At 47.7% G+C, this 26,759-nt stretch overlaps 1 protein-coding gene and 1 long non-coding RNA gene across 5 annotated transcripts in view; both read left to right on the top strand.

Annotated features, from left to right (window-relative positions):
* Window positions 1–26,759, top strand: part of LOC309624481 — a 298,479-nt gene that overhangs the window by 15,011 nt on the left and 256,709 nt on the right. The gene's annotated exons all lie outside the window — the stretch shown is intronic.
* Window positions 21,284–26,759, top strand: part of GDNF (glial cell derived neurotrophic factor) — a 30,154-nt gene continuing 24,678 nt past the window's right edge. Inside the window, exons 1-2 of one of the 4 annotated variants that reach the window (XM_082382540.1) lie at window positions 21,284–21,766; window positions 26,465–26,563. In XM_082382540.1, the coding sequence (XP_082238666.1) occupies window positions 26,491–26,563 (73 nt within the window). In that variant the 5' untranslated portion in view covers window positions 21,284–21,766; window positions 26,465–26,490. Of the gene's footprint in view, window positions 21,767–23,877; window positions 23,991–26,464; window positions 26,642–26,759 lie in introns of those variants that run through there. The other 3 variants (XM_082382537.1, XM_082382541.1, XM_082382538.1) reach the window with 3 other exon arrangements.

The following is a 26,759-nucleotide window of genomic DNA, read 5'->3' as shown; positions in this document are numbered from 1 at the left end:
AGCAAAGACAATTTTAGCAAGTGCAAAAGTCCCCTACAGTTAGTTACACAAAGAAAATGCAGCTTATTTTCTATAATTGATCTAATCTTTCTCCTGAGCCCTTCACCTTACTATGTAGAGACAGAAAAATGTCAGCCCACCCAATAATTTAAACAGTCTCCTTGATATTTCAGTGTTGCAATTTTCCTCCCCAACTTCCTCTTCTTCTCCAAGATGACCTCTGGGGGAAGAGTTTAACTTTACCTGGTGATGGCACTAAAGGGAAGGGAGGTCCTTGGCCCCCATGATTCATATGTGCAGGTCCTGTACCATCCTTCACGTCCTCTGGGTCCTCCCCAGAAGGCCTCAGTGCTGAAGTCTGCAGCTGATCAAGGTCTGCTATGAGCTCTCTTGGCTTGGCCAAGGCTTTGCTGACTAAGCTCCACTCAGGCCCTCACAGGAGTCATGGACCCCTGAGGTCTGGCTATGCCTCCTATTTGATCTCCATCCTGGGCAGTCCCCACAGGGCAACCCACTAGTAAGTTCATCAGCATGGCACTCATAGAACTCTTGCCCAGTGAGCCCGGGTGTGACTGCAGAATCGTGCCCATCACAGTGCCCTGCCGGCCACCACACTGAAGTTGGCATATTAAATAAGCTCTTGCCATCCTGGATCTCCTAGTGATTCCCTAAGAGGCACACCTGTTGGTAGTTAGTTACCTGTGCCCAGAAGATAATAACCACCCGAAGTGGAAACCCAAACAAATGTATAGACCTGCAATTAGTACTAACTGAATTAATAAAGATCATTATCAATCGCTTATATGTGGAATCTAAAAATAAATGGTACAAATGAACCTATTTACAAAACAGAAATAGAGTCACAGATGTAGAAAACAAACTTACGGTTACCAAGGGGGAAGGGGCGGGAGGGATAAATTGGGAGATTGGGATTGACACATATACACTACTATATGTAAAATAGATAACTAATAAGGACCTACCGTATAGCACAGGGAACTCTACTCAATACTCTTTAATGGCCTATATGGGAATAGAACCTAAAAAAGAGTGGATATATGTATATGGATAACTGATTCACTTTGCTGTACACCAGAAACTAACACAACATTGTAAATCAACTATACTCCAGTAAACATTAATTTAAAAAAAGATTATTATCACCTACTGAACACAACAGCGTGTGTCCCAGTCCTAGTTCTAGTAAATATTACCTATCTTCCCCAGGAGAGAGAGGGGAACGCACGCTAGCGTGAACACGTACTGTTCGGGTCAGATACCCTTCTATCTGACTCCCCCAGGATAATCTGACCCAGTAAAGGCAAGCACTGCTTATGTGAGTGTTTCAGGAGTTTATCCAGAACTTTGGATCATTACGGCTGGAGAAGTAAATAGGCTGAAGAGCTGATGCTACTTCCAGAAGCCTGGGATGAACCCATCAGACCTCAGGACAGAGGGCCGGGCTGCCTACCTTCGCCCTCTGCAGACGGGAGCCGCTGGGTGCGGGCCTGGTCAAGGCCCCAGGGGGCCAGGCCAGCGGGTCTCATTCCACAGTCCCCGCCTTCCTCCTTCCCCAACATCTACCCTCTGTCCAGCTCAGCGGACCGTCCCTCTGTTCAACAAGTGGAGCGTTTGAATTCCACGTTTTATCTTAAAAGAAAATCCTCAGAAGGCCAAATCTCAAAAAAAAAAAACAAAAAAAGGCAGGTGAAAGTGAGTTTCAGAAGAGAGAACGGAACAGGGAGCAGGACCGCTCTTAGGCCCAGTAGACAGGGGCCCCTGGGCCTGGCACTACGGCTCCTCCCCTGGCTGTGCTCCATTCCATGAAGACATGCCCACCTGGCACCTACACCTCCTTTTCCAGACCACACCTTGGGTACCAGAGACCCCAGAATGCCCTGCCTGGTCCCGAGCCCACTTCCAGGTCCTTCTCCAGGCCAGATCTCCCAAGGGCAGGCCACGCCTCCAGCAATCACACCCCTAAGAAGTAGCCACAGGGTGGCCGTTTGCAGGGATGGAGCTGGGATGTGCAGGCTGGGGCTTCCAGGGGAGGAAGAGATGCGGAGCAGGCAGCGGGCCAGGGCAGGGAGTCCACGCCCCCTGAGCCACCACATTCCTGCATGGCACCCCAGGAGTCCACAGATTTTAATTTCAGCCTGGCCTCTGTGCGGGTGTATTTGTCGAGGCAGGAGGATGGAACATATTTCACAGTCGGTCAGCTTGATTGACAACTTTTAAATATTTCGACACGGTACATGAGCCTCCATTTTTACACTTGCCAGGGCCTCACAAAAGTTAGTGGAGGGCCTGGGGAAGGGAAAATGGGGGAACTCTCTGGATCAAAAAGGACCAAAATTGTTTCTGTGCTGTGTGGTGCTTAAAACAGCATCTAGCACCTAGTAAGTACTCAAAATATTTGTCAGAAGAGAGAGAAGAAGAGAAGGAAAGAGAAAGGGAAGGGTTTTGTGTTAAACCTTTCATACTTTCAGGAGTTTGTGGTATACAGTCAGAAAAGCCAGAATTCAAATCCTGTCTCTACTGTTCTACCTGTGTGTCCCCAGACAAGTTATTCGACACCTCTAATCCTCAGTTTCCTCACCTGGAAAATGGGGAAGCCGTGCCTATCATACAGTGAGAACACCTAAAAATAAGTAAGAGCTACTTATATTATTCTCCTTCTCATCATCATTTTCATTATATACTCCATCCCTCAGTCCCATTTAACTTATGTCACATTCTGAGGACCAATTTGTTTCAAAGTCTCAGGAAGGCTACTGCTACTGATGTGCCCAATACAGAGACAGAAATATTTCATGGTCCCCATTTCAGCCCCACCAACATCCTCAAATGCCCACCTACCCCCATAGTAGATGCAGCTGGTGGACCACCCATACCCCTGGGTCCATACCATTTCAGTACTCAGCAGCCTGACTTCCAATGGCCAGCACCAGCATTTCTTTGCATAAGGGCAAAGTTCTCCAGAGCCCACTTTGCCACTTGAACGGCAGGACGGAAATGTCCGAGAATTAATGCCCAGGAAGCAACCTTCAACCAGTGTCCAATGGGAGTGGGTAGCGATACCCCAGCTCTCTCACTCCCAGGGCGAGATAGCTCCGAGGTGCATGTTCTATACTGAATCCCAGCAGGATCACGTTCCACTTACCCTCAGTAATAGCTCGCTGGATAATGAACCTTTGGTTGCTACGCAACTACGCATCAGTACAGCTGTGCCACTTATTATGGCCAGTGAGTGTGCCTTTTCATTGCTCAGTGTTCATGCCTTACTACTTGTTAAATATTTTGAAAACCACCTCTTCACATTTAACCAGTAAGTTGCTACCACAAGTGCTTCTTGAGAAATGTCAATGTTCTATAAAACTAGATCCAACAGCAACTTCACCTAATACAATAATAAGTATTTGTTATTTTTCCCTCCTTCCTACAATGGCATTAAAATTCAGTAGTTAAGTGGTGGAGAATAGACAATAAAAGATCGTTCAGTGCTTCCACCTACATACAAAAACCAGCAAACACCATGGATTTTTTTTTTTTTTGGTTGTGGTTGGAAAATTTCCCATATATTTAAGTGAGGTACCATGACCCTACACAGTGTGTCATATAGGGCATCTGCTCTCAAATACTTTTGTACTTGGCAGTGACCGCAGGGCTTGACAAATATGTTGTCCCCATGTTTTTATTTATCTCATAATCCTTTGAATGGCGACACATTCTGAGATTACAACAAATATATTAAGATCCCAATATGAATATAATGTAACCAAAAAGATGACCTAGGTCTAGAGTGGGTGAAAGCCAACCCAAACAGTGGCTAAACTGTCAGCTGTTTGCAATTAGGTCCAATTAACACATTTTAAACACAGCATTACTGGGAATCTCTTTGAAGTGTGTGCTCTGGGAAGGTTTTTCTTGAAAGGGGTTTCCTAATGGGAAGCAGGCAAAATCCACAGCTGAGCAACTTAACTTCCTATTTTGACTTAAGTGCCACATAGAATTCACAGTTTTAATTCATTTTCCCCAGTTATGTGTATAAATATTTCAAACACGTAATGAAATGTCTGGGAAGTCATCTTTGCTGAAAAGAATGCCTTCCTTGTTTGTAAAGCCAGGAAGAGGAAAGCAAGGGGCTGAGCTCCTGTGCTCTAATTTGCGTGCTGTTGAATTGCCGATCTCTACCAGAAACGTAAATTGTAAAATCATAGTTATTCATTTAATAAGCACATAAAAACACTGTCTACTCCGAATTAAAAGCTCCGTGAGAACAAGAACTTTGTCTCGTTTATCACTGTATCCCTACCACCTAGACTGGCACACAGCAGGCCTACAATAAATATTAGTTGACTGACTGAATGAATGGATGAATGTTTACTGAATGAATAAGCAAATGCATAAGTGAAATAAAGAAATAAATGTCATATACATGTGTTTGGAAAACACAAGCTAAAGTCCTTAACCCACATACATGCATATGTGACACAAAGGCACACACATACTCAGAGAAAGGGGGGAGAGCTGCCTTAATTCTCCTAATTATTTTGCTGGTGCTGCCTATTTGGGGATAATTTGGGAGTTAAACCTCAGCTTCATTTTTCATATCTGACAAAAAGCTGAGGAATGCAAAGTTTGGTAGAGTGCCCCTAGACTGATACGTGGCACATGGCAATTAGCACTAAATAAATATGTGAGGACTAATGAGTGAAAACACTAAATGGTGCTTGGTTCCATCGCCTCTGACCAGAAGGGGCTCCAAAGCTCCGACTTGGTGGATCTGGGGTGTGACCCGGGAATCTGCATAGTAACTACCACCCTGGTGACTCTGGTGTGGATGATAAACTGTTAGAGACAGGGCTAGAAAGAAAGAATTCTGGAAGGAGGAAAAGTTTCGTCCCAGAGTGCCTCCAGGAAAATAATTCCCACATCTGGATGTCTGATGCCATCCTGGGACATCTCTTCAGGGAAATTCTCAGGCATTCTCTAAACGAGACTTTAACTTACTTTAATTTAAAAGAGAATGCTGTAACATATATTCTGTCTTTTCTGTGGTGGTAGGGGACACACACACATACACACACACACAATCCAACAATCAAAGTGTCTGAGCTCCCCAAAAGTCTAAACACTAAGGAAAGAGCCCCCGAGCACAATTTGGGAAGCATGCACTTCTATGTAGAAGACCCACTTTGCCCTCTAGGGAAAAGCCGAGGTTTGGATGTAGCACAGAAACAAAAAGAAAGAGAAGTAGGAAAGAGTAGTTGAAAATGTTGATGCTAAAGAAGCAAATAGGAGGAGCAGAGGCTCTGACATCTGGAAGCAAAAGAGCTCTGACACTGACCGTGTGACAGCGTCTCAGGACGGGAGCAGGGCTGGGGCAGAACTAGACTCCACTAGAGCACTGGAATGGCTAGTTCCTGCAACTTGATAATTTAGGGACTCGTAATGTATCTGTCCACACATCAGCCAATTTCAGAGCCAATGGTATACTCCTTGAAGACAGCCTGGAAACCTGGAAAATCCAAGATGAATGGTCTGTTAGCACAAAGGATCTCAATGGTTTAAATCCTCCATATATCACGCCCGCATGAAAGGGCTCCGCTGTAAACAGAGGAGCATTTGTATCTCTGTAAACAGAGAGGTACCTGCCTTGTATCAAGACCTGCTCAGCCTGTTTAAAAGGGGCATTATTTTCCACTGCACATGTGGTTTCTTCACAATTTCACACACACACACACACACACACACACACACACACACACACACACACAGCCTATCTGTGCACACAGCATAAAACTCTTTGGGCAGGTTCTTGAGTAATAAAGGGCTTAGCCTTTTTGTATTACCTTGGGAAACAAAGCTACAGACTAGACTGGTGCCTCTATGGTACCAACTGATCAGGCTTCCATCTCTCGCTGAGCTGGTCATCAATATCTCTTCCCTTCCTACTACCTTCTCACCCTGCAACCATCAATCTATTTGCTCTTGAACCTCTCTGAGTAAATAAAGGTGCTTATTTTTGGTTTACTTGCCATCAAATAGGGTTTTTAAAAAATTAAGTAATAATTGTATATGAGCACTTTATGTCAATTCTCCAACATATGAAATTCAAATCCATTTCTATTGACTCCCAACCCTTACGCTCATGGCAAAGGCCTTATGACGATATGATGGATATGGGTGAGTTACTCATAAATGATGTCAGGAGGAAGAGAGGGAGGAGAAGGTACTGCATTGAGAACCGGCTAGTCTATGCTGCGGTAGCAATACTACCAAAATTTCAAAGTCAAGAAAAAGGCATCTTTCTCACTCCACTACATCCTCATCATCTGCAGCCAGGCACATGGGAGAGGAAAGATCTGCACAACCTCACGCCAGCAATTACACACTTGCACTGGTGGTGACACACATCACCTCCACTCACATCTTACGGCCCAGAGCTAGTCAGGTGACCCAACCACAGTCACCCAGCTACAAGGGGGCCAGGAAGTGAAAACGTAAGCCTGCGCCCAGAAGTCACAAAGCCAGAAAGATTTGGGGAGCGGCACTAATGACCACCAGGATGGTAGGAAGGAAGGGAGAAGAAGCCAGCAACTGCCTGCTGCTGAGAAAGGCACACTGAGAAATCTTACCTACTGTCACCGACTGAACCCTAGTCCTGACTCAACAGCATCTACCACTGCCTGGAACATCCTGCAAAGCTGGTAATTTAAAAAAAAGATTTTTGTTTTAATTACACAGTTTTTTAAAGTTTTCATTTGCCATGAAATAGACATTCTTGTATATTAATTTTAGTAGCAAAGTTATGTTGGGTCTTTGTGGAATATTGTTTGTTGTGTGTGGAAAGAACATTTTAAGAGGTTCATTTCCCTTTGACCCTGTAATTCCACATCTAGAACTTAGTCCTTAGGAATAAGTAGAAATGCAGATAAAGATTACGTAAAAAAGGTATTTTCTATAGCATTATCACTAATGCTCCAAACTGAAAGTAATAGAAATGTCCAATGAAAGGGGATTGGTCCAATAAATTCTGCAATATCCATATGCTGTAATATTGTGTAGCTACTAGATGAAATGGCTCAGCAGGCTGGTGTGTTAATACAATGGACTATTGACATTAAGAATCACAATTATGAGGGTTATCTAGAAATACAGAAATAGCTACATGAAGTAATAACAGGACAAAAGAGAACTCAATAATATACATATTAAAATTATCTATGAAATAAAGCAGGTCTGTTATCAAATCCAGGATTAGGGTATACACATGACATTTCAGGGGTTTGAGTTTTTCTGGTGATTGCAAATTTGTGTTCAGATGTTTTGTTCAACTCTTGTTCAGTTGATGAAAGGAGGAAAAACAAGGAGGAAGAGGAGAAAAGGGAGAGAGAGGAGAAAGAACGGGAGACAGCAGAGATAGAAAGGACAAATAGAAAGGGGAGCAGAGGGAGAGGAAGATGATTGCAGTGACTGTCAGAGCATCCTATGCTCGCCACCCCCCCCCGCAAAACCCTGAGCAGGCGTCTCCTCTACCAGCTACACACGTGCAATGTGATTTAGTCCACCAGAAAGTGTGAATTTTTGCTGTTCATTAAATACACAGAAGGTATAGAAAAGATCTTCAATACCTCCACATCACATTCACAGATACACCTGCTACTTAGGAGAAGGAGCTCTAGCATCTAAGTAGCGTGGCCACCTGGAAGGTTCACCAACTACCCAGTGACCTGGCTGAGTGTTTCTGGGGTATGTGGTGCTTGGTCTGGCCAATCTCCAGTTGGCAGTGTCAATGAGCAAGGCTGAGTGTCAAGTCTGGGTCTGGGCTTAGTCAGACTTTTTGAGCTCCATCCTTGAGAGTGAAACAGAGGACTCAGATGTTAGTATTAGAAGAAGTCTTCAAACAAGCCAGAAACTTTTCTCAACTCAGTAGGCTACCAGCAATGAGATATCATCACACACCCCCTAGAATGGCTACAATTAAAGACTGACAATATCAAATGTTGACGATGATGCAGGTCAACTGGAAGTTTCATTCATTGCTAGTGAGAGTGTAAAATGGTGCAATCACTTTGGAAAGCTGTTTGGTTGCTTTTAATATAATTCTACTCCTAGGTACACACTTAAAAGAAATAAATGAGATGCCCACAAAGAGACTTGTAGAAGAACGTGCATGGTGACATTAGTCATAATAGTTCAGATGTGTCCCATCTGTCTCCTTTCTCTGGGATAACTGGCTGCCTGGGACATGGTTTTCTCATGGTAGAGTCCAGGGGCATAAGAAAGCAGAAGAAGTTTTCCATGCCTCTTGAAGTCCTATTCAGGACTGACCTACAGTCACTTCTGTCCTCTTTCTGTTGGCAAAGCATTTACTACAGGTTTGACTCTTCTCAGGCATTGTAACATTTACAACAACACAATGAGGTGGATACAAATATTATCCTCTTTTATATTGATAGATGAAGAAAGTGAGACTAAGGGAAGTTAAACAATTTTTCCAGGGTCATGGAGCTGGTAAATATCAAGGATTTGAGTGCAGAGAGTCACCCTCCAAAGTCCCTCATAGTGAACCAGGAGTTAGAAGACCCCAGGTCTGGCATGTCCTCTACTGGCACAGCCATCACAGAAGCCTGGGGAGTGAGTTGGGGCATAAATTTTTAAATGGCTTGAAAAAAGTCATTTAACCTATCTGGCTTTCAATTTCTTCTTGTGTAAAATGAGAGCCACATTGGATCTCTAAGCTCATTCCAGGTATAAATTTAATACTAAGGTTCTGTGAACTCAGTAGAACTCTTACCATTAATCTGACAACAGCTGTAAATGGATAGTTTTCTAATCACTAAAAACGAGCCCACAAACTACCCCTGATTTCAGTACAAGTAACTATTCTCGAAGGTTACAATGAGATGGTAAAGTCTCTTTATGTAAAATAGATACCAATTAATTCCCACTTTTTCATATTGAATTTTACTTTTTGGTGGATCCTAAAAGCACTAGGAAAGAGTAATTCCATGTAAAATTAGATAAATTCCCCTGTTAACGCAGGATTTTGCTTCAATTTTTAACTGCAAATTGCAGTTCCCATGGAAGCAGTGCTAGGCTGCTGGTGCATGTGTCTTACCCTCTTCAATCTGCACCTTCTCCACAGTGGGGGGGGGAAACATAGAGCACAGCCGATACCTGGGAGAGCTGCCTCTAGGTGTTCACACATGCAAATCCCATTCCAGCGAGAGCAAGAAGAAGGGCTGAAATTGTCTCATGTCTTTGTTACTTAAAATAACCTCTTAACGTTCTCTGAGGATTTTTTTAAAACATAATCCTCTGGTCTCCCAGAGGAGTTAGAAGACTAACTCCTTATAGACTTAGAAAACAGCTGATTTCTACTTGTTGGCAACCCTGTGATCACTGCTTACTATATTGTTTTGTAAAGATGGATGGATGGATGGGTAGATGGTCAGACTGAACAGACGGACATGTCAACACACACGCTGTACCTCTGTCAGGAATGCCTTTTCCATCCCACTCTACCTTTCACCTAATTAACTCCTATTTACATGTCAGTTCTCAGACCAAGCACTGCTTCCTCAAAGAAGCCTTCCCTCCATCTGTAGATGCCTATGAGGACAGCTTGTATGGCACCTGGAGGATTCATCTGAGCATTCTTAAGGAATGAGCTCATCAGCTACTCCCCCAGCTGATGCCAGCCACACCACTTGTAATAGGGAAGAAAGTAATGCAGTACAAACCATGAGTTGCCCCCTCATCTTCCTTGCTAGCAGGACCCTGACTATTCATTCAGGCAGCATTGTACTCAATCCCCAAAGCTGATTTCATGGTTGGTCTACAACCTGAGTATAGCAGTCCTCTTCCCCTTTGCTAGAGGTTGGGCTAGTTTGGACATATGAGCCAGTTCTGACCAATGAGATGTGAAGGGAAGGCTGCTGGTAGAGTCCTAGCAAAGATTTTCCTCCTTGATAAAAGGAGAAATGGCTGGTCCTTTCTCTCCATTCCCTTCGCCCTTCTTGTTTGGGACACTGTCCTGTGAGAACACGACTTTTGGAGTTAGGACATCCGTCTTGCACTATGAAAGGAGGTATTGCTGACACATAGATATTAGCAGAATGTAGAACACAAACATTACGTCTCGAATGACATCATGGAACCACTGCACCAATCCCAGGGCCTTGCACGTCCAGGTAAGTGCATGTTAAATGTCTTTATAGCTTAAGCCACTGTTAATCCAGCTCTCAGCTACTTGTAACCAAACGCATTCCTGATATAAATCACAACATAGTATGTTAGATTAGCATGGCACGTCACATTCTTCAAAATACTTTCATATCCATTACCTCTTTCAATCCTGCCAACAATCCTGGAAAGAAATAGCGCAACTATTATCCTTCATTTTACAAATATAGAAACTACGATTTTAAAAGAATTAGTCTTGTGTGAAAAAACAAAGAGAACCAAAATTAAAATGGATTCAAGACTCTTCACTTTAGTGCAAAGGTTGGCAATCCATGGTCCAAATGTACAACCAGCATGCCAAGAACATTTTTTGCATTTTTAAATGGTTGGAAAAAACCCCAAAAGAACAGTAATATTTTGTGACACATGAAAACTATGTGAAATTCACATTTTAATGTCCATAAGTTAAGTTTTATTGTAATACAGTCATGCTCATTCATTTACCTATTGTCTACACTATTGTCTTTAATGCTTCAATTGCAGAGTTGAGTCACTGTGACAGACCCTATGGCCCAAAAAGCCTAAAATGTTTACTACCTGGCCCTTTACAGAAAAAGTTTGCTCTCCCCTGTGTTAGTCCTATCACGCCCACTCAAAAGAAAAACAAAAGAAACAAAAAAAACCCCTCATGTTCCAATAAAAACCACGTTGAGCATTTAGGACACCATATTTTATATCCCAGGACAGTGATCTGAGGTTTGGTTTACTTTGGTTTGCTGTTTGTCATTTTTTTCTTCATCTGAATATAACCTACTGACAGCTTCATAATCCCCAGACTACCCAGATAGGAGCAGGGAAACATCTTGACTAACTGCTAATTAATCAGTCTGGCTTAAATTCTCCCTTCTGTAAACACCAGAACACATCTGTTTAAAACAATGTTTTGATGAAACAGTCCCTCAATCATAAAGAAAAAACTAACATCCCAGTCATGCCAGGCTGCAGGAGTTTTTCTTCTGAGAGTGGCCATCACAGAAGTGTCAATGAATCATGCTAAATTTGGTGCTAAACATACAAAGACTTCCTCTATAGAGAGATTATGGGCAACCATATTATGTAAACCAAGGTTACGCAAATATAAAAAGCAGATATAAAACAAACACATCATTTTATTTCTTACGAGTTTTCTTGTTTTGATCTTTGTATCATAATATTTAATGAACAATATACTTCTAAGTGAGAAAATATATATACAAACATTTAATACAATACCTAGTACATATTTTGTGCTCAAAAACTAGTTGAACCTGAAATTCCATGAATCATGAGTTGGAAAATTTTTAAACCACTTAATTGTTAAAATGGATTTTTTAAAAAATATGCATCTTTAGCATATAAATGCGAGGAGTTGGCAGTCTGCTAAAATCCATCTGAAAATAAATTTTTTCTCATTTTTGTGGCTTTGGTTTAAACCGCTTCATAGAACCCCAAAAACATGCCTTAAAAGATACAATGCCAACTTTATTCCAGCCAACATGGGTATGACAACGTGGTTTTGCCATGTTCATAAATCTCTGCATTGTTACAAAGCAGAGGCAAGATGCTGGCCTATAAAGATTCCTTTAAGAGTTCTAAATTAAAATTATACTCACCCCACTATCATCATCAAATAAAGGCATGGGTGCTCCATGATAAAAGGTTCTTTTTAGGACTTCAGAGCTCCTGGCTCCCTGTCACCCAAAGAACTCAATGTTTTAAGTTTATCTGCTCCTTCTGCTGTCTGGTTCTGTGGTAATTACCAGGCTCCAAGAGCTGGGCTGACATCTCATGTGATAGAAGTAGACAAGCAAAGAAGTAAACACAAACAGCTGTGTTAATTCCAGCAATGTTCAAACCTTAAACAAGCTGAGGGAAAGTTGCTGAATCAAAAAGGAGCAAACTATAGCTCTGTTCAAACCTTCAATCTACCAAATAGATTGAAGGTTTGAACAGAGCTACAGAAACAAAACGGAAAAATCCACATAGGCCAATGGTGTTCGGGAAGAGAATAACCCCATTGCCTTGAGTTTGTAGGTGCCACTACTACTCTGGGAAAATGGCAGATGACGAAGAATATGAGGAGGTGGTGGAGTATCATACAGGGGAGACAGTCTATGAAGAGGTGTGGGGGGAGGTAAGACCCAGCCCACACCTGCACGAGCTGCATGCTCATTAAAGCAGAAGGAGACTTCTCCTCTCTCAGACTCCCAGGGCTGCCGAGCTGGCAAAAGGGAAAATCTGGAGGATCACTCACCTGTGTGCCCAGCAGCCGGTGTTAAAAGAATGAACGTTACCTGTTTTTACTATTCAGTATATCCAAGATGGCTAGGGATGGTTTCCCCTGTTACTCGTGTTGTATTTTTGGTGTAGGTGATGCTTATTAGAATAACGTCATTGGCTATCACCACTCTCTTGACTGCAGCAAAGGTATTGCCTTGGACTTGTGATTTGCACGGGGACCAACAGTTTTATTGTGTAGTGTCATAACTTCTGGGGCACCAGCTCTGCCAAAAGAGATGGCACCTCCAAGCCTTTGTTCTTGATGATACAATAAAATGCTACTTAGATTTTGACACATTAGGAATTCTGAGAAAGTCATTTCCATAAATATTCCAAGTTGGAACTTTTCTTTTTCAAGCTCTCGCATGCTTCATTTTCTGCATGGAGCTGTTTCTCTTGATCATGACAAATAGTGATATGGATGGCTAACCCTGAAGCCTGCATAAAAACTAACATCTGTAGATGTTGTAAATTGGTTAGTTTCTCACCATCAACCATACATCAGTAATAATGGGCAGAGAGCAACCTATTAACAATGATCTGACAAGAGTAGGGGTAGTTGTCATAGATGTACAATTTCCTTATCATTTAGGTTTCTATTTTCATAATTGATGCTGGAACTCTTCCTTTGGTACAGATGATATAAGCTGTGAAGGAAATTTTACTATGAGATGGATTGAAATTTAGCTACTTATCTTCTTTTCTTACATACTGTATTTTTAACCTTGGACTAGACCCAAACTTTGGACCTTCGTTTCTTCCACTATAAAGCCTGTTTAAAAAAAAAAAAGGAGCAAACTAGGGGGTAATAGCTCTTCCAAAATTCTAACAAAGAACCTAAAGGCTACATCCAATAGGCCCAACCGTCCAAAACTAAAGGTGGTATCTCCAGGTGACTGTCCCCTACAGTCACCTGGAGACACCACTTAAATCCAGGAACATTGTTGTTCCTGTTCAACCCTGTGAGTTCCTCTTTTGGAATCAGTTTGCAAGCTGTATCAGTTATCTATTGCCATAACAATGCTGTGTAACAACCACAAAATCCCAGTAGCATACAACAGGAAGTACTTATGGCCCATCTCTCTGGAGGGGTCAGAAAGGCAGCTCTGTTGATCTTTACTAGGCTCACTTACATGGGTGGGGGCAGTAGCGGTAGGAGTCAGCTGGCTCTCAGCTGACCTTAGCTGTCACCTGTCTCCCATCCTACGTTAGGCTAGCCCAAGCATGTTCTCACAGTAATGGCAGAGGTTTGAGAGAGTAAGTGGAAACATATTAGCCTCTTGGGTCCTACGCTCAAAAGTGGCACACCTTCACTACCACTGCATCTTACTGGCCAAAACAAGTCACAGTGCCGCTTCAGATCCAAGGGATGGGGAAATGGACACCACCTTTATAGTAAAAGAGCGTCTGCAAAGTCACATGACAAACAGCATGGCTACCGAGAGCCCATCGCTGCCGTTAACCACCAGGCCGTACCAGAAGCGCAGTCTCTAAATTACCTTCTCTTGCTTTTAGCCCACCTCTATCACTAGAATTTACTTCAGATGGTTTGGTCTTTGCCCCAGATTAAACCCATCTTCAAAATCCAGTTAATTGCCACCACTGAATATGGTGATGCTACCTCATGCCTTTTTAGGTCCCTTGACAACTGCCAACACAAGGCCTTATGAAGAGAGATGCCTAAACGATTTATGTTGGATGAATGAACAAACACATTCATATGTCATAAAAGTGTTTTGAGCAATAGCTTCTTATCAGAATATACAGATAGTCTCCTCAGATGACCACTTTGAAATGGATGCCACATCCTAATATGTCAGTGCTCCTGTGTTTGTATAAAAAAGTGATCCATTTCATTTAGGTAATATTGCTACTACTCAACAATGTAAAGCAGATGCTTCATTACATTTACCTTACTTTTACCTTTTGTTTTTTACTCGGATGTCTAAAATGCACTTTCCAACCTTTCATCCATTATTTTTCGAAGAGTGAAGTCATTCTACAAATACATGCTTCCCTAAATTCATGTTGGGTATATTATGCACTGATCCTGCACTGGGTAGAGAATGACTCTGAAAAGGATAACAATGACCTAACTTATGGGGTTGTTCTGCAAAAGTTACATGATGGATCCTTCAAAGAATGGTTTGCAAATGTGCTTTTTGTAATATTAATTCTTTACATTTCTCAAGCTGACTTTCTCTCAAAGAATGCCAAGCACTTCACATATGGTCGGCCAGATCAGAGTGTAAATTATGCCCCAGGAGTAAGCGAATTGCTTGGAGGGAGGTGTTAACACTTTCGGGTCACTAGGGTTCCACTTATAGCACTGCAGGAGGGCAGTCATTTACCAAACAGCACCCCGGTGGCCGGAAAGTATACATGTAATATAAATTATTCCCAGGGAGTCATTAATGAACTCAGAAAATCTGGTTTATCATCTCATCTATTCACACAGTATCCCGGTGATGGAGACAACAAGCAAGAAGAGAAAAATAGGTGAGCGATGCTAGAAATTTCCTAAGCTCCCACAGCCTGTCAGGGACGGAGCTCCAACTCGATTTGCCTGATCCTTGGCCTGACTTCCTCATAACTAGGCCCCAGGATTTGGGGCTCTCAACTTGAAACTTCTGCTAATTGGGAGGAGGTGAGGCAAGCGAGGTGCCTAGGATGCAAAATTAGCCGCCTCCCAGTCTTGGCCCCGCTGCTAATTCAACGAAGGATATTTGCTTTGCGTAGTGGCTTAAAACACCTAAGAAATCACAAAATTCGCACTGACTTACTACTTGCTTCTACTAAATCCGTAAATATTGATGAGGCTTCGTTAGTTGATTAATTTGTTTTCCCACACTGAGGAAAAGTGGAGAAGGCAATGGGGGCAGGGATAGGATGGCAGAGAAGAGAAGGCTGTCTTCTTGTTTTGTTGCCAAAGTTGGAAATGGTCAAATAGTTGGTCTATTTTAGGCAAAAGGAGAAGATTCTAGACTGAAGTCTGTGTTATGCAATTAATACATGGCAAAGTGGTCCCTTGGAATGTTTTGGCTTGAAGGTCCAAACGCTGAGTCCTTGCCCCAGCGTCAACCATCCACTTCGGCAGTATCTCTAGCTATTGCCTGTGATTTCACATCTTTAGGAAGCCTCCAGAAGCTCTGCAACAAGCACTAGGTGGTCTACAAAAGGATTAGGAAGCAGGAGTCTTGATTCCCCACTCAAATCTCTCTTTCTCAACACATCTCTGTGCCTTTGTGATGAGACCCTGTGTATCTGCTAAGAGCCAATCACAGAAATATAAAGGCCTTTTGGGGAGGGGGGGGAAATCTATTTAGCACTGTGCTCTGCCTGGGAACTCTGCTATGCTCTAAAAGGCGGCAATTGACTTCTTTTCAAAGTTGAAAAGAAGTCAATTGCCGCCTTTTAGAGCATAGCTCCCCATTCAGCCAGACATCAACCTCTGCCACCAGTAAAGAGTCCAATTGATTTCCCTGTATTTGGACTCATTTCTTGCCTCAACAAAAAATACTAAATCCCAATTAGAAAGAAAAATGATACAACACATCCCCCATGTACTCCCCATTACTGCCACTGGAGCACACACGCACACACATGCACACACACACACACACACACACACACTAGTGAAGTCATTTGATCCCATGTTTTCTCGATAGTAAGGGTGTGTCACTCACTCAAAGAGTGACCTTGGATAAGTCACTTAACCCTCCCTGACTCAGTTTTCTCTCCTGGTAAAATGAAGAGATTAGACTAGAAGCCTCAGAGGCTTTCCAGCTCTGGAATTCCATAATTCTAGAGGTGATACATCTCCTCAGAGTTACAACTTCAACCTAACTGGAGTGAGCAAACTATAGCCCTCGAGCCAAATCCTGCCCACCACCTGCTTTCGTATGGTCCCAGAGCTAAGGGTAGTTTTCACATTTTAAATGGCTGCAGAAAAAAACCCAAAAGAATAGTATTTCATGACATGAAAATTACATAAAATTCAAATCTCAGTGTCCATAAATAAAGCTGTATGGAAACACAGCTGTGCCCGTTCATTTATATATTATCTATGGCTGCTTCTGCAATACAAGGGTAGAGTTGAGTGGCTGCAAGAGAAACTGTGTAGCCTGCAAAGCCTAAAATATTTACTATATCTACAGAAAACGCTTGCCCTTTACAGAAAAAGTTTGCCAACCCTAGATCTAAGCCACTAGACCATGTGCAGAGTAACAAAGTCTGCTGTAACCCTCTTACCTGATTAAAGTTTTATTACCCAAAGAGTCCCATAAAGTAATCCTAAGAACCAAAAACAAAGTTATGGATAATTAGACAATCTGATCCCTATAAAAGAAACTGCTGGAAATCATTGATAAATCTACCATGTCAATGTCAGAATTGATTTCTTATGAGAAACAATTTACTCCAAAGAATTTAGCTACTTTACAATTTACTCTTTACAAAGAGGCCAATAGTCCATTTTTCCCTTGTTCTTTTTTTTCTTTTCTCTTTTTTTAAGTGGTCTGAAGGATAGCACGTTTATCTTTCCCTTATGAGTAATCGTATCATTGGTGAAAATGACTGTGAAAGAGTGAGCAAGCATGAAACAAATCCCTGCCCAATAAAGTGGTGACTTTGAAAAGGAAATTGCCCTGCTCAAGTGATGGATTCGGTTTCAGCCGTCATGACCCATGTTATGAGGGAGTCCAGGGACCCGGGTCCTGGCCCTTCTAGGCAAAGCAGCTGCAAAGCTCCACTGGGAGCTCCGGGAAGATGCTCTGTGAATGGCCAAAGGCTGACCCGCAGCACTCAGCACTGAGTCCCCAGAGACTCCCCCACCTAGCCTGGAATGCCCCCCTCAGCTCCCCCGCCTCTCTGCTTACCTACCCCAATCAAGGCCCAGTTTGAGTTCCAAATATGGTCATACTCGAGGCCCACAGCCTTAGGATACCCTGTATTTTTTTTTTTAATCATTTTATGTTTGTGTTTTCTCTTCCCCCGGACTGTAAGATCCTGGGGCACAGAGAGCACCCATCATTCTGACATCTTTCAGTTAAAGATCCACAATAAGTTCTGATGAAGAGGATGACAGTGAAATGGGAAATTAGTAAGGTTATGAAACTTTTTTCTCAAAGAGGAGATGAGATGCTTGAACAATACTTGTTTCTCTCCTTCTGATTCTCTGGCAGGGTTTTCCAGACGAGAGGCCGAGACCTAGGGACCCTGTGAGAATTCTTAGCAGTGTGTTGTTGTTACTTTATCAGGGGACAATCCATCTATTCAGAGCGAAAGTGGTTCCCTTCTGGACTTTGTTGAGGAACAGCTTCAAATCAAACATATCTTTGTTTCCTTGAAAAAGGAGAAGATGGAGCCACAGAGCTACTGGGGGTGGGGTCCCTACTTCCAGCATTTGGGGGCTTTGAGATGGTGACATCAGGCCATCCCCTTGTCCCCAAGACACCAAATGCTTGCTTCCTGGCACTCGCTTTGGAAGCAGCTTTGTTTTTCATTGTCTGTGAAGGTCTGAGGAGATTTTTGTCAACATCAATTATAGTACTTTTAAATGTTGGGCTTTTCGGTCAGGGATCTTGAAAATTTTTAGACTTTTTCCCCTCTTCTGCAGTCACCTAAATGTTGTAATCACGCAAATAAATGTTCTTTCAAAACTAGGAGTATTTTCTTTAACTCTAAATTAATTTTATACTTTCCTTTATATTACTATTTAAGATAATTACTAGTATTTCAAAAGGATTTAATATTTTGGAAAAGTCTTAGTCCTAGAACCTATCAAAATAGGTGAGCCTCTTAGTTTTGCTCTCAAAAAGAATCATAATAATGATAATGATTACAATCACTGAAAAAAAAAAAAAAAGCTAATTAATCCCTCAACCCTGGCTGCACTTGGAACAACTTAAAACAAAATACCAATTCCTGGGCTCCACTACCGAAGAAATTCTCATTTAACTGCCCAGGAATAGGGCCTAGGCATGGGTATGTGTTTGCAATTCTCCAGGGTTTCACTGGCCATGTAAAGATCAGACCTGAGCACCTCATATATACCTCTATCACAGCATTTACCACTTTATACTATGATTACTTGTGGGAGGGAGTCCCTCTCCTTAGAGATGGTAAGCGGACGGAGAGCCAGGAGTTGTATCTTATTCATCCTTCAGTCCTGTAGTAGACAGAGGTTTGTTAAACTCCAAGTGCCTGCCATTAACACGGCTCCTTCTGGGGGCCCAACTCCTGTGGAGCGAAGGCAAGAAGGAACTCTAGGAAGGTTCTTAAGCGAAGGTGGCCAGTCTCTGAACCACGTAACCCAACAACGTGAACATGGGTAATTAGCCCGGGAATAAGCACCTGACCAAGGGCTGCTGAGCTGCAGGGTATCCAGTAACCCGTATGTCCTGACCCAAAAGCTCAGTCCATCTCAAGCACCTAGTTAGTGCCCAGCAGGGCCAATTAGATCCTTTCACTAAAGGAGTTTAAATGTGAGATCAACAGAGAGCTGAGCAGTTGGTAACAGGAGCAGAAGCCAAGAGACACCCAGAGAAAAACAGAGAGAGAGGAGCTGAATCACCTTGGCGGCTAAGCCTGTTAGAAGGGACGGCAGATGCCTACGGCTCAAGGGGCAGCAAGATAACCCAGTCACAGAGCCGGACCCTGAATGACCTTCCAGTTCCTGAACTTCAATCCAGTTTTCGTGAGGCCTGGCCGGGTGGCCTTTCCGGAAGGCTTTTCGGAGACACGTGGCTGAGTGGTGGCGATTCCGGTCAGCCTTCCTTCCACAGCGAACTCCCATTACATAGGGTAAACTCAGTGGTATTTGTGCTTTGCAACCCCCCAAAAGCCCAGTCAAGCACAATTCCCAGGGTCTAGCACTTTGCCTGGCACATAATGAGCACTAAATCATTGCAGGTGATTGGAAGGCATGACCGTCCAGGGCGAAAAGCCTTCTGAAAATGAAGAAATCATTCATGGTAAGAACACTGACTACGGTCGCCTTCGAATTCCAAAAACAATGTTAAACTAGGATACAAATATTAAGCTCATGCCATTTCCAAGTCCATCTACATTTCTACTGTAATCTACCAAAGCAGGAAATGTCACATTCTGCAGAACTACAGTAGGCATCCTCATTTCAGCTAAGGTATGTTTGGAAGACTTTTCACTCCGCTTAATCTTAAATCACAGTAACCTTAGTAAGAACAATTTCCCTCCCACACTAGCTTCACTGACAAACCTCCAAAGTAGCTGATCTTTGACTTTTAAGAAGTTTAATAATATAGGATCTTCCCCCCACATTGCCACACACATTCCCCCTGTCTATCGTCTGTATCAGCTACCCGAGGGACATGTACTCCCCAACAACCGGATGAGTCATAAAATAAGAGGTACATGGATGTAAACTGAGCCTGTTTACGCTCTCCCTGGCCCCAACTAATAAAATAAAAGAGATCCCACTGAATCCAGGTCCAGTGGCTTCCGGAAAACAGGTTTCTGCTTAGCAAAGACATACCTTACTCAGTACATTATTTTAAAGGTAGAGCTAGTTTCATGCCCTGGGTGAATGAAACGGCTTTATGGGGAGAGTCATATGCAGGGTGTGTAAGGACTTGCCCTCCTCATGTCCTCTACGAAAGAAGGCTCTGGCGCTTCTGGTGGTAAGCAAACCAACAAAAGGAATTCCTAAAAGGTCTCACAAAGATCAGGAATAGGCGCTGGGCCCCTGCTCACTGGAAACGCAGCACCCAAGGGAGTGCTTGCTTAGGTTTCCCGTCTGCATTTTCGAAAATCTGGATGAAAGCAGGTTTTAGTCAAACCTCCCCCGACCTGTTCCTGATAAAGTGATCTTACGCCTCTGGAATTGGGATTCTGAATGTATGTGCCTACCCCACGTCTGGTATTATATTACAACCGCATGAAAATGGAGCCTAGGACTGAGGAGCGGGCCAGCCTCAGAAGCCTTCTTCATTGCCTGCCATGTAATACATGATATGCAAAGCCTCTGACTTCAGCCAGCAGATATTTGGAGACCGTGTTGGCCCTAGCATGGGGACTAAACTAATGTGTGTTTAGGTCAGAAAGCGAATCAGAAAAGCCACTGGAGGGCACGTCACGGAGCGAGAGCCCTATAAATTCTTCCCCACTCTCAGCGTGCCCTGGCAAACCCTCGGCTTCCCTCCCTGGGCCGCTGCACATCTCTCCTTCGCAGTGCTAGGAGAACTCCGGCCAGCATCTGTTCTGCTCGCCACTACCTTCTGCCCTGCAGAAAAGCCAGAGGGCTAGACACCCGAGGACGAAGGAGAGGCTTCGACGGGCGCGGGGAAAGCCCAGGGTAGCCCTCTACCCGACAGAGCCCCGGCTCAGAGAGCGAGGCGCGAGGGCCAAGCCGGGCGCGGGCGCCGCGGTCAAGTTCGGATTGCTCCCTTCGGTTCGCAGGCGCAGAGCTCCGCACATTCCTCCGGATCTACCCGGCGAGGAGGAGGCGCGAGCCCGGCAGCGTCTCCACGCGCTGAGCGCTCTCTCCCTACACCCCGGGGAGGGGCGCCTCGCGTCACCCACTCGCACCCCGAGCCCCCGCCTCGGGAGCTCGGGCGCCTCCTCACTGTTCTCCGTTCCCTCCCCGCCACCGCTGACTCTAGACCCCTCCCCTCACGGGGCCCCGCGCTTCCCCTCCCCCACCCCGGCCCCCCGGACCGGGCTCTCAAGGACCAGCCTGCGCTCCTGGCGCCCTCATGTCTTCACGGGACTCTCGGCGCCGGTTGACGTGGTGTCTCGTTCGGATTTCCAGGCCAGACCTCAGCTCCGGCGGCAGCATCAGCCCGGCGCGTCTCGTCCTCCCAGGCGCTGCGCCCCGAGAAGGCGCAGAGCGCGGCCGCCGCCGCTGAACCGGCCGCCGCGCCCCGCGCCCGTGCAGCCCGGGCTACAAGCGCGGCGCGCGCAGCCCTGTCACCCCCCACCCAAGGCAGCGGCGGCTGCTCGGACCTCGGCTTCTGGGGGTGCGGGGAGCCGGCGGGGGAGCTGTCTGCATCCCTCGCCCTTCTCGCGGCGGCGGCGGCGGCGGCGGCGGGAGCCTTGGCCGCCGCCTCCTGCGCGCCCTTGCTGCCCCGAGCAGCCCCAGGATTGCGAACTCGTGCCCCTGACTTATCGGGCGGGGCTCCGCGCTCCTGCCCTCGGCCCGGATGGGTCTCCTGGCTGGGACTTGGGGCTCCTGGAGTTAATGTCCAACTGGAGGTCTGCGGAGACCGGATCCGAGGTAAGCGGGCGAGCGGGCCTGGGGGGAGCGGGCGGGGGGCGCCTGAGTCGCCAGCGGGTGCGTCGGGCTGTGCGGCGCTGGAGACAGAGGGGGCGCGGCTGGACCCCAGAGCAGGCGGTGAGACTAGAAAGAGGGGACACTAGAGGGAACCGAAGCGCCGGGAGGACAGAAGAGAGAGAGAGAAGTGGAACCGGGGAGAGGCTGGGTTTGCGGAGGGGCAGGTTGCCTTTCCTCGTGGGCAAAAATCTCTGGTGCCCCTGCTGCCTCTGGACCCGGGCATATCCGACAGGGGCAGTTTCCCTCCCCGACTCGGCGAGGGGCTCTTCCGTCAAGTCCCGGGAAGGTGCGGGACTGGACTCGCCTTTGAACCTACCACGACCAGACTTGGGTTCTCTGTGGACGCGCGGCTGCATAGATACCATTACCGGGAGCGTAACTTGGTTTGGTCTGTTCCAAGGGAAAGTGTAGGCCCCAGGAGGGACTGCTGCAAAGGTGCTGAGAACCTAAAAATAGAGAGCTCACCTCCTCCGGCGCGGTCTTGCAAATCTACATTCCTAGCCCTGGTTGGAACCCGGTTGCTGGCACTTTCCTAATGCCCGAAATCCCACCTCACCATCCCCGTCAAGCTTAAGAGACGGGCTTCCTGAACAGTCCCGGACCGGGGCCTCCGCCTCGAGCAGACTCTTGAACCTTCTCAAGGTCTCCCCTAAGCCATCTCAGTGATGGGTTGAATGACTTTCGTCTGTACTCTATGCCACCTCCCCCAGTAACACCCCCGCCACCACCCTGGCACAGCCTCAGGGCTGATTTCGCTGTCGTTTGGTTTCCAGACCCACCGGGTGAAAACGAACCCTCTTTGGGGCGGGGAATGACTCTCGCCGGAACCCCCAGCCTCCTGACACCTCCCTAGTTTCGGGGCTGGCACACGCGCCCGCAGAGCCGACGTGCGCGCCCCGGGGGAGCTGCCCAGCCCCGCGCTCGCAACACTTTTGCTCATTGGTGGGGACAAACACAACTCTTCCGAGCCCTGCCGCGGATGTGTTAGAGCGCACTCCACTCTTCCACAGTATATTTGGGGGGGAGTATAAGTGGTTTACAATGTTGTGTGAGTTTCTGCTGTACAGTGAAGTGAATCAGCTATATGTATACATATATCCCCTCCCTCTTGGCCCTCCCTCCCCGCCCCCATCCCACCCATCTAGGCCATCTTGAATATACACTTAAGCATCCCAAGGAGGAGATGCTGCTGCCAACCTGCCGCAAGCACCTCCTCCCGCAAAGCCCGGAACAGGGAGCTGCGGGGCTTCCTCCCAGCCGCGACCACGTCTCGCCCTCACAGTTCCGCCACGTCTTCGCTTCGGCAGGGCTCAGGGACAGTGTCGCCTTTTCAACAAGTGTCAGGTGTTCGGGGAGCCCGCTGCGTCCCCAGCCCACTCTCGCAAGGGGTTCGGGTGCCCCTGGGTCTGGCACCCGGCCTCGGGCCCTTTAACAGACAGACCCCTTCCCAGACTGTCTGCAGAAGGCGGCGCTCATTCTTTTTCCTGCTCTGGTCTTGGGCCCTCCATCCGTCCAGGACACAAGACACAGTTAAGAAAAGCAATTCATCTTTTCAGCAACTTCTGTCCCTATCCCAAAAGAAAGCCCCCGAGTTACAGCACGCCGCCACCCACCCCCTACTCCCTTTTCTCCTCCTGAGACCTGGATCTCTAAGGAAAAGCCCAAACACACCTCCCAGCCTGCCAGATACAAGAAGGCGCGGGGGCACTGGCGGCGGGAGCGCTCACACGCGCTGAAGCTGTCACCGTGACGCGGGGGAGGGGGGGAGTTCAAAACGCAGGTTGCCGAGAAACCAGCTTAAGGGAGGTGGGTAGAGAAAAATTAGGGAGTGAGGATGAAGAGGGGTAGGAGCCTGAAAAGCAGGGATGTTCGTGAGGACATCCAGAAGTTCCGGGGGGGGGGGGTAATTTGCATTTGGGGAAGGATTGTAGGGGGAGTGCTCGTTCATCGGCTCTATGCTTAAAATGACAACGCAGCCCCAGCCGCGTGGGCGCTCCAGGACTCCGGCGGTTTCTGGTGCCCTCTGGTGCTGGGAACCCAGAAGCGCCCCGCGGCGAGCGGCGGCTTCTGCCGGCACTTTTGGCTCCTGGGACGTCCTTTCCGCCCTGGACTTGGGGACCACCAGGTGCCGGCGCCCGCGACGCTCCCCTTTTGCCCTCCCGGGCGCGTAAGTCCTGGGCGCAGAGGGGAACCAGCCTGCAGGGTACGAGGACGGGTGCGGGGGCACCTGGCGGAGCCGACTTCGGGAGGAGAGCTTGGTTACCGCACGTGGCAGCGCGTTCCGCAATTCGCGCTCGTAGCAAAGGCGGACGGTTGCGGCAGAAACACTTCGGACAGATGTGCTTTAAGAAAGCGATAAAGAGACCATTAGGGAACCCGTGGGGTGTGGGGGGGGGGTGTGGGAAAAACCTCTGCGTGGACCGCTGTGAACGCGAGCCGCCGGATTCCCTCCTCTGGCTCCGCCAGGCAAATACCGGGAACTAAAGAGCCGCTCCGGCTGCAGCCTGCCCCGGCGGTGCGCAGAAGGAAGAATGCGCCCTCCCCGTCCGGGGGAGGTGGGAGAGCTCTTTTCGTGGCCTGCGCCGCACCCGGCGGAGGGCGGGAACCGGGGCCGGGAGCCTCCTTTGGCGAGGCGGGGAGTTTTCCGCTGAACTGTTTTGCCAGCTTCGCCACACTTCTAATTGAGGATCTCCACGTCCAATTTAAAAAGCCCTCCGTCGGCCAAGCAGGAAAAAAAGGAAAAACCCTCTTAATGCGGAAGGGAAATCTGGTGCCTCTGTCGCTTCCTGCTGGCGGCCACCGCGATTTGGGATAGCGCGTTAATCCCGCGCCTCCCCGCCCCTCAGGGCCGCCAGCCAGTTCGCACGCACCCGCGAGCGGGCCCTGGGCGAGGGGGCGGGAGGCCTCGCGTTCCCCCGTCCTCTCTGCTCGAGCGCCTCGCTGGGCTAGTTTTGCATGGCCTGGGTGAGGTGTTGCCTGGGCCCCCGCGCCCCAACCCAGAGCCTTTGCTTTTCCCCGGGTTTGTAAATCAGCCAGCGGGGCATGGGGCGCCCGGAGCTGCAGGTTTTCGGAGTTCCTAGTCCCTACAGACTCCCCGAGCCCAACAGCTGCATAGCGAACAAACAGACACCCGAGGGATGGAAAATGCATTCGTCTCCGCAGCGGTGGGAGGTGGCGGTCGAATGAAACGCTTCCCGGGGTGGCCTGCACCGGAAGCCGGGCGGGAGTTCTGGGTGGAGATGGGGGGCGGTTGCTGGAAGGGAGGCGGGCGCTCCTGGCCGCTAATGGAGAGGAAAGGGGCCGAGGTTTTTGTTTTTACCTGGAAACTCTTACTCTCTCCCACGGAAAAAGTTCAAGGAGATTTTCCTAAGAATCCCTTTATTTGGAGGAAAGAGGATAATCAACTGCATGAGTCTCGTAGCCCTTGGAAACTGAACACTGGCATTGGGAAGGCACTGGGTAACACCGCACCCCAAGGCGCCCGGGTCTCCCGCCACCTCCTAATTGTGTGGGGCTTGGCCCCGAGTTGAGGGGGCCTTTTTCCTCACCAGCCCCCTGCTGCGTGACCTTCCTTTCTAGGGGTGTGCGGAGTGACAGACCAAACGGAGGCCCCTGACTCAGAGGACCTGAGCCCCACCGCGCGCCCTTTCCTGGTCTAGACCTCCTGGTGCCCGTGCTCTTCTGTAAGGTCCCGGACCGGGTACAGTTGTCCAGGAGTGACCGTGACCGGGCGTGGGGAGCTCGCAACTCCTCTGCGAGGGGAAGGGATTTAAGGCCAGAATCTCGCAAAACTGCAAAAATAAGGAGGGCTTTCGGGGACACCACGAACATTTCAAGACAAAGGCAATCCCTACCTAACAGTAATGCTAAAACACTTATTGAGCGCTTCCTTTATGCTTGGCTAGGCCTTTTCATGTGTTAATATTCATAGCCTTAGGAAGTGGAAGTAGTATTTTAAACCGAGTTGAAGCTTTGGGAAGTGAAGTAACTTAACGCAGATATTCCCCGGACAGCCCCAAAGTCTCCAAGTTCCTACTGACTTCTTGTTCCGACGACAAAATACTAATTTAAGTGGGAGGAGTAAAGCTTGGGAGAGGTTAGTGGTGCCACTGAGCCTGCCCCCGCCTAGCCGAGAGCAGGATCAGGACCCCGGGCGGTCCCGCACTTGATTTTATTCCTGAAATAAAAGGCTAGTCTCTTGCTTGGGTCCAGGGCTCTTCCCCGGGGCCTGTGGGAGCTGCTGGACGGGGCGGGAAGCACAGGGTGAGGGTTGCCCAGTCGCCCCCCAGGAAGCGGGGTGGGGGGGGTGTTGCGCGCCAGTGCTGGTGTCGTCGTGTTGGCCACGCGTCCGGTGTCGTCGTGTTGGTACCGGCGGGGGCAGCGGCCCTGCTCGAAAATCCGACCCCAGGGAGGCGCACCCAGGAGCGGGGACGAGCAGGCGGCTGGGAAGGAAGGAGGGTGGGGGGGGGGGTGCCCGGGGAACCGCCGGGCTGCCGCGGTCCGGGAGGAGGGCGGTGCCGAGTCTGGCGGGGAGCCCCGAGGACCCGCGGGGCCGAGGCGCCCCGGGCAGCGCGGCGGCCTTCGGCGTCCAGGCCTAACGCGCTCTCCCCGGTTCTCTCGCCCGCCCGCCCGCCCGCCCAGGTGCCGCCGCCGGACGGGACTCTAAGATGAAGTTATGGGATGTCGTGGCTGTCTGCCTGGTGCTGCTCCACACCGCGTCCGCCTTCCCGCTGCCCGCCGGTAAGAGGCCTCCCGAGGCGCCCGCCGAAGACCGCTCCCTCGGCCGCCGCCGCGCGCCCTTCGCGCCGAGCAGTGACTGTAAGAACCGCTCCCTCCCCGCGGGGGTCACCCCACCCGCCGCTCGCACGCACCCCAAGTCAGCCCCGACCGCAGTGCGGCCTCCCGACCCAGGGCAGAGCCGCGCTGGCGCCGACGC

The sequence above is a fragment of the Balaenoptera borealis genome (genome assembly GCF_965194805.1).
Source record: "Balaenoptera borealis genome assembly, chromosome: 2".
Taxonomy (NCBI): Eukaryota; Metazoa; Chordata; class Mammalia; order Artiodactyla; family Balaenopteridae; genus Balaenoptera; species Balaenoptera borealis.
This window is presented reverse-complemented; position numbering and strand designations above follow the sequence as displayed.